A 7,686-nucleotide genomic window follows, 5' to 3' on the forward strand; every position below is an offset into this window, starting at 1 on the left:
ACCTGATGGCTCAGCGCCCGTAGCCTTCGGTAGCCTGTTGCATGTGCAGAGCCCAGATCACCTTGATCTCACTCGCAGCCGTGAGTGCTCAGCCCGTCTGAAGATCAGGCCCTGGGGTCTCAAGTCAACACACAGCTAGTGACTTGCCCAGCACTACACCGGAAGTCTGGGGGCCTGCAGATAACAAATCCCCTCCCTACCCAGCCCTGACTCGCCCCCAGAGCAGATCTAGCCCTGCACTGAATGTGGCCATGTAATGAAAGCCTATGGCATAATGCACACGCACAAGGGGAGAGAGAACACTTGTCTTCTGGCATTTCCTCACTTCTGAGTGGTTATCTGGCAACGTTTAGAACAGTGGTCCCCACACTGTGGGGTGCGCCCCCTAGGAGGGCACGGGGGAAGGTTTGGGGGGCATGGCGGGGCCCGGGCCAGCCCCCATGGGGGTGGGGAGGGAGCGCTACCTAGCCCCGCTGTGCCGCCCCGCTCTGCGCTGGCACCACTCCCAGCCTCAGCCGCAGCTCTACACCCGGCCACAGCGCCAGCCTCGGCCCCCTTACTCCTGTCCGTGTACCCCCTCACCCCGGGAGCCGCAGCCTCCCTCCGGCTGCTGGAGGGGAGGTGGGGTGGACAGGGGTGAGAGAGGGACATGACCCTGAAAAGTTTGGGGACCACTGCTTGAGAATGGTCTTTTAACAAAGGCGTTTTTGGTGCATGTATTTTCCTAGGTTTTTTCCAAAAGCAAACTGAAAAAACCCATCACGTGGCATCGTACGAAGAGCCACATGGGTCAGCAGCCGAGCTGGACCCTTAACATCCATTGCACAGGCCTCAGCCACTTGAGCTGAGGGAGAAACCAAGAGCCACAGCAGCTTGTCAGTATCTATGCGAGGGAGGAGGCACTTTGCCGGGGAGTTCCCCAGATCCCTGCTGACAGAACAGGAATGGGGAGACTCTGGAATCTTGGCCTCCATTCCAGGCTCTGGAGGGAGCGTGGTCTAGTGGGTGCAGACCCATCCGCCCATTCCCCCAAGCTCGGCTCCTTCCACCCCATTCCCTCCAAACCGTCCTTGTCGCAGTTCTGTCTTTTCCCCAGTTCTGGCTCCTTGGCCCCATCCCATTCTGCACTCCTCAGGTTTCTCATCCCAGTCCCCGTCTCCTTGCCCAGCCTGTCCCAGTCTCCTCCCCATGCCTGATCCCCCCTCCAGGGTGGATTTGATTTAAATCAGGGTGAGGGTGGGGAGAACTCCTCCTACACCTTGGATTAAGATGACAAGAACAGCCAGACTGGGTCAGACCAAAGGTCCATCTAGCCCAGTACCCTGTCTTCCAACAGTGGCCGGTGCCAGGTGCTTCAGAGGGAATGACGAGAACAGGGCAGTGACCGAGTGATCCACCCGCTGTCCAGTCCCAGTTGGCCGCAGTCTGGGTTGCTCAGCTTCCCCACCCACGGCTGTGTGCAGTTTCCACTGTCTAACTTCCATTGCTCTTTTCCAGTGTGACTGGCCATTCCTGGCGTTGCTGATGGCCAGATTGCGGGAAGCCAAGTCATTAAATCTCCTTTGCCACGTATTGGCCTGGCCTGGCTCTCTTAGTCACCGCATCGTGCTTTCCAGTCCCTGATACTCTTTTCTCTAGTACCTGATGTATTATCTTCATCACACGCTCCAGAGCTACGCCATGGCAGTCTCTCCAGTACAGAGCTCCCCGTCCCTTAGCTCTAGGGCTCACACTCACCATTGCAGCGGACGGCTGGATCGGTGAACTCCGTGGCCCCCGAAGTGGATACAAACCCACGTTGGCAGGTGCAGTAGTAGCCCTGGCGAGCATTGGTGCACGTTGCATAATCAGGGCACAGCATTGGATCGTCGCACCTGTTCACTGGGAAATGAAGAAGGAACCAGGGCTGAGCACTGAATTAAAGCGCAGCCCTGTTTAGCTGCCAGCGGAGAAGGTGGCTTTGTGGCAAGCGGGGACACAGCGCAAGAGAGCAGAAGGGAATGAAAAAGAAAATACACAGAAAGGTGGGGAAAGGGGAGGAGGAAATGGGATGGAAAGTTCTTTGCCCGTTCAAAGCCCCCCTCCAGCTGCAGGATACTCCAGGGTTCAGATCTGGAGATTTTGTGCAGGTTTCTAGGCATTAACTTACCAGCGCTGGAGAAATGCTGAGTCCCCTTGAAGCAGATGAGCCAGCAAAAGCCTGAAAGAGGAGAAACAACCAAGGAGGCTCTTATTTCACTGGATTTTAGTGCTGTTACCCAGTAGGAGGCTGGGTGGCCTAGTGGGTAGAGCAGTGGGTCTCAGGGGAGGGTGGTTGGTTGGTTCTCTTCCTGGCTTTGCTAGTTGACCTCAGCCAAGTTGCTCGTCCTCTCTGTTTCCCTGGGTCTGGCTTTTCCATTTTGATTATAAACTCTTCAGAGCAGCCTCTGTCTTCACACCGCTGATCATAGCTGAGACCCCCTAAGCACGACTGGAACGTAACCTATCAGAGTAACAGGTTTTCAATGGGCCAGATCCCAAGGTATTCAACTCAGGAACCAATCCCGGGGCGGTGTAAATCAGCGTGGCACTCTTGACTGCCGTGAGCAGCTGAGGATCTGGCCCTCAGACCCAGCAGGAGTTTAGCCTGAGTAAGCACCACGAAAGGATACACGAGTTCAGCTCATTCTGTGGGCCCCTTCACGAGAGAGACGTTCGCGGGCACTCGCTCCTCCCACTGCTCCAGTGTCCCCGCTGCTTGGCGATGTAACCTCGAAAGCGGTGCTCGCTACCCAACTCCAGGGACAGCTGAGCCCCCAGAGGTTCAGAAACGCCCCTTGCCTGGGACAACCAGAAGCCCGGCGGCTCGTCTAAACCCCTCTGGAGCTGGGAAGGCAGGTGGAAACCTCAGACGATTCCTGCTGTCACTTGCACTGGAGCCTGCCCCCGCACAAAGGGATTATTTTGACGCTCTCTCCTCTGACCGGGAACTCAGAGAGGCCGAGGCATGTGGGGCCGTTTGATTTAAAAAAGAAAAGGGACCAAACTTTCAAAAAAACCCATTGGCCTGATCCTCATTTCCCCCACAAAGGGCCGTGCCGGGCACCATAGGAGCAGAGGAACTTGGCATTTGCAGCCCAGCGCACTGCGGCCGGTTACACGAGGCAGCTTCCATTTTGGATCCAAGCCTGGGCGCCAGGTTTGTATAATTTTTGGTGGTGCCCAGAACGTCCATTGGACAGACGACTAGTCCCATTGGGAGGCTGATCCAGAACCTCCCTCCTCTGCCAGTTAAAAACTTTCTTGTATTTTCTAGCCTGAACCTTCCCAGCCCCCTTGGAATGGGGGTGGGGCAGGGCGGGGCAGGCTGGGGCTGGGTCACTCGCTGCTGCCTGCGCCGGGCTCCCTGCTAACCCCCCAGGCCGGCCTGGACCCCGCGTCCCCTTGATGCACGGGACCCCCCAAAGCGCGGTAAGCCCAAACATTGGTGGAGCGGGCCCACGTTCCTAAATATTGATGGAGCGCGGGCACCATGGGCCCATATAACTCTCCGCCTATGGATCCAAGGGGGCTGGGAAGTTGCAGGCTAGAAAATACAAGAAGGTTTTTAGCTGGCAGAGGAGGGAGGTTCTGGATCAGCCTCCCAATGGCTCTAGTGCGGGGCTGGATACATTTATACACAGGGTGATATGGCAGGATTGTGTGTGATCGCGGGGGACTGGACCACTGCAAACCATCCCTTCCCCTGACCCAAGGGGTTCCCTTGACTTCCCCTCACTTCCCCCGGACCTCCTGCTCCCTGCAATTCTCCAGCCAACCCCAGCTGAGACACTCGCTGGGTTTTATAACCATCTGATCCCCAGCTGCTCAGTCTCAGGTGAGGCTGGGCCCTGCCGCCCCCAGATTCTCCCCTCTCCCATCTTTATCTTCCACGAACAGTTTGAATCTCAGCTGGCTTGCTTGGAAAGCTCTTACCTCTCTCACCCCTGGGTGTCAGGCACCCCTTTGCTTCCCCCACCCTCAGCTTTGCGGAGAGAATCTTGGCCGCTCGGAGAGAAAACGCAGGGTGGAAATTGGGGGGGCCGCCGTTCGTGGGGGCTGGGCAACGACCAAAGATCTGACGTCACAGCAAATCCTATATGCGGCATGTTATGATGTTACTGTGTGTTATATTTGATTGCTGGGGGCAGGATTGGAAGGGGGCTGGGGGCAGGGCAAGGATTTGAGTGCAGGGAGCCGGGGGGCTGGGCTGGCCACTGGAGAGGGTCGATTCCCACAACCTCACAGGCAGGCACGGGTTAACCCGGGGGGCCAATTGGCACCTGTGTGGGGGCAGCGGCTGGCCCGCCTGCACCGCTCCCTGCTGGCTGTGTTGCTCCTCAGACAGGCCAAGAGCCTTCAGCCAGGAGCTCCTGATCCACACCCATGCCGCTCTCAGCTTCTGCATTCACAGGCTCGGATCTGGGTGGGCCGAGGTGCTAACTGGGTGTGGTGGGGTCCACCTCTGGGTATGCCCCAGACTGGATTGGGTGACCTGGGAGGTCCCTTCCAGCCCTGTGCCCTGAAGCAGCCTCACTGACTCGACTCTCCATTCATTAACTGGGTGCTTCAAGTAGCATCGTTAAGTCACCACCAGGCTCTGTGGGCGGGTCTGCTCTCGGGTACACCCGTCTACAGTCCCGGCACTGAGACGAACGGGGGTCTTACAGTTAAGGCCCAGGGACCCAGCTCATCAAAAGCACTTAGGCAGTACTGTGATCCACAAACGCCTGCTTGGCTGCGCTCGGCATCCATCCTGGTGACACTCCCAGCGGCCAAGGGCTAAGCCGGTGCTCAGCTGAGACTGGTGATTTGCTTCTTCCCATTAACAAACAAATACCTTATGCCTAGAAAGCCATGAGCACAACCCCTCATGCTTGTGTCACTCTTATCTGTCCTCCGGCCCCACCCTTCCGCTCAGTTCCCTTTACCCACCTTCTCCTAAGATAAGGCCCTGATCCTCCAATGATCTTCACCCAAGCAGCTCCCCCATGCCTGTTAAAGTCAGGGGGACTCTGCAGGAGGCTCCTTGCAGAATCAGGGCTTAAAGAGACTAAGAATTTTAGGGCAGGAAGTGTCTTTTGCTATTTAGCTACACACAGCACCTATCTATTTAGCTACACACAGGGCCGTGACAATAACCTTAATATATTATTGATTAACAACAGCCACCCAAGACCAATCATTCATAATCAATGTGCAACAATTAATAACAAACCTCTAATAATCAAGTCCACACACTGCAAACGCCAACGAATCCTTCATTATTAGCCATTTGTGATTAACAATAAAAACACCCAAGGATACCCAGCGTGGCCAGCCACCGGTGTATTAATAGATCTGGAGGCAACTGTGAATGTCTAATCTGACTTCCTGTGTGATACAGGCTACAAAACTTCCCTGAATTAATTCTTGTTTGAACAAGAGCAGATCTTTTAGAAAAACATCCAACCTTGATTTAAAGATTTCTAGCGCCGGAGAATCCACCATGACCCTTGGTAGGTTGCTCCGATGGTTAATTGGCCTCACTGTTAAAAATTGTACCTTATTGCCAGGATGAATTTGTCTAGCTTCAACTTCCAGCCATTGGCTCTTGTTAGACCTTTGTCCGCTAGACTGAAAAGCCCATGATCAAATATTTATTTCCCATGTCGGTATTTATAGACTGGGATCACGTCACCCTTTAACCTTCTCTTTGTTAAGCTAAATAGATTGAGCTCCTGAGTCTATCACTATAAGGCAAGTTTTCCAATCTTTTAATCATGCTCGTGGTTCTTCTCTGAACCCTCTCCAATTTTTTCGACACCCTTCTTGAATTGTGGACCCCAAAACTGGACACAGGATTCCAGCAGGGGTCACACCAGGGCCAAATACAGAGTAAAATAACCTCTCTCTCCAACTGGAGATTCCCCTCTTCATGCATCCCAGTACCACATTAGCCCTTTTAGTCACAGGGTCACACTGAGACCTCATGTTCTGCTGATTATCCACCATGACCCCCAAATCTTTGTCTGAGTCATTGCTTCTCAGGATGGAGCCCCCCATGCTGTAAGTATGGCCGACATTCTTTGTTCATAGATGTGCGTCCATATATTTGATCACACCGAAATGCATATTCTTTGATTGCACCCAGCTTACCGAGGGATCCAGATCTCTCTGTATCCATGACCTGTCCTCTTCCTTACTACCACTTCCCCAATCCGCATGTCTTTTGCTGACTTTCTCAGTAACGATTCTACGTGTTTCTCCGGGTCATTGATCAAATTAGCATTTATATGAAAAGTCACAGATCTGGGCTGAATGCCCATCACTGAAAGACCCTACGACCCCTCAAAGATCTCAACACAATGACAATTATTGTTGCCCTTTTTCAGCCCGAGCGGCTAGTCGAAGTTCTGGGTCCTGGGCATGTTCCAACTGGGAGTAGAAACTGATGATGGAGTCTGGTATTTCCTTTGTTCCAATCTGGTTTAGTTACAAGTCCTGCTTCTCCAAATGCAGGAGGGACCAAAAACCAGGGATAGCTTCTTTTCCTAAAAAAACCAACAACGAGGAGTCCTTGTGGCATCTTAGAGACTACCAAATGTATTTGGGCATAAGCTTTCGTGGACTAAAACCCACTTCATCAGATGTTTTAGCCCACGAAAGCTTATGCCCAAATAAATGTGTTCATCTCTAAGATGCCACAAGGGCTCCTCGTTGTTTTTGCTGATACAGACTAACACGGCTACCACTCTGTAACCTTCTTTTCTTACAGTCCCAAGCCTCTTTAGCCATCACCAAACCCAAAATCTCTCTCTGGTCTTCTCCCAGGGTCATTCAAACCGTGTCTACAAGCTCCTGTTTGGCTTTCTTCCTCTTTCTCTGAGTCTCTCCCAGTTTCTTGTCTGCCACTCCCCCTGCAGCTAGACTAATTCCATGCCTAACATTAACACACACACACACCTGGTCAGAATAATATCCAGATGGCACCCTCTGCCCACACAGTGCTAGTTTCTGGGCAGATTCCATCCTGCCTTGTTTTAGGCGGGCCCCCCTAAAGGTTCTCTTACAATTACCGTCACACATCAATTTCCATGAGCTTTTAACTCAACCGGTAACAAGGATTGATTGCACTCACGAGCCTCAGTCATGGATTGGGCCCCCCGCAGTGCTAGGTGCTGTATAAACACAGAACAAAAAAACCGTCCCTGCCCCAAAGAGCTTCAGTTAACTTTGTTTGTTTTTTGCCAAGCCCCCATTGGAAGAAAATAACACAATTCCTTACAAACTTACCTACAAGGTGGGTGATAAGCTGCTTCTTCATTATGCCACTGCCTTCTCTTACCAGGCAAGAAAACTGCCCTACTTTATCCTGTTGTGATCTTTCTCAGAGGACGTTTGCTGAATGACACAGATTTTACTGGGGCTTCTTTTCTGGAGGCTTTAGCTCAGCGCTCCTTATCTTGTGACATTTCTTCTTCCTCTGCACAGGGCGGTCTCTGGGCATCTACTACGTGTTTATTATCAGTGTACCCAAATAACACCCCTGCAATGGACAGGAAACAACAGGGGAAGTTGCAATTTTATCTATTCAGGAACTGAAAGTGGGACATGGAGGGTGGGGGGAGTTGGTCTTATCATAGCATCATAGAATATCAGGGTTGGAAGAGACCTCAGGAGGTCATC

General features: G+C 52.8%; 1 protein-coding gene across 1 annotated transcript in view; it reads right to left on the reverse strand.

Annotated features, from left to right (window-relative positions):
* The window catches only part of ADGRE1 (adhesion G protein-coupled receptor E1), a 30,102-nt gene extending 22,729 nt beyond the window's left edge, over nt 1-7,373 (reverse strand). The window contains exons 1-3 of the mRNA XM_074935354.1: nt 7,294-7,373; nt 2,150-2,200; nt 1,738-1,881 (exon numbers count right to left, since the gene is read on the reverse strand). Of these exons, the coding sequence (XP_074791455.1) occupies nt 1,738-1,881; nt 2,150-2,200; nt 7,294-7,324 (226 nt within the window). The 5' untranslated portion in view covers nt 7,325-7,373. The remainder of the gene's footprint in view (nt 1-1,737; nt 1,882-2,149; nt 2,201-7,293) is intronic.
* Nucleotides 7,374-7,686: the final 313 nt, after the last annotated feature.

The sequence above is a fragment of the Natator depressus genome, chromosome 20 (genome assembly GCF_965152275.1).
Source record: "Natator depressus isolate rNatDep1 chromosome 20, rNatDep2.hap1, whole genome shotgun sequence".
NCBI classification, from domain to species: domain Eukaryota; kingdom Metazoa; phylum Chordata; order Testudines; family Cheloniidae; genus Natator; species Natator depressus.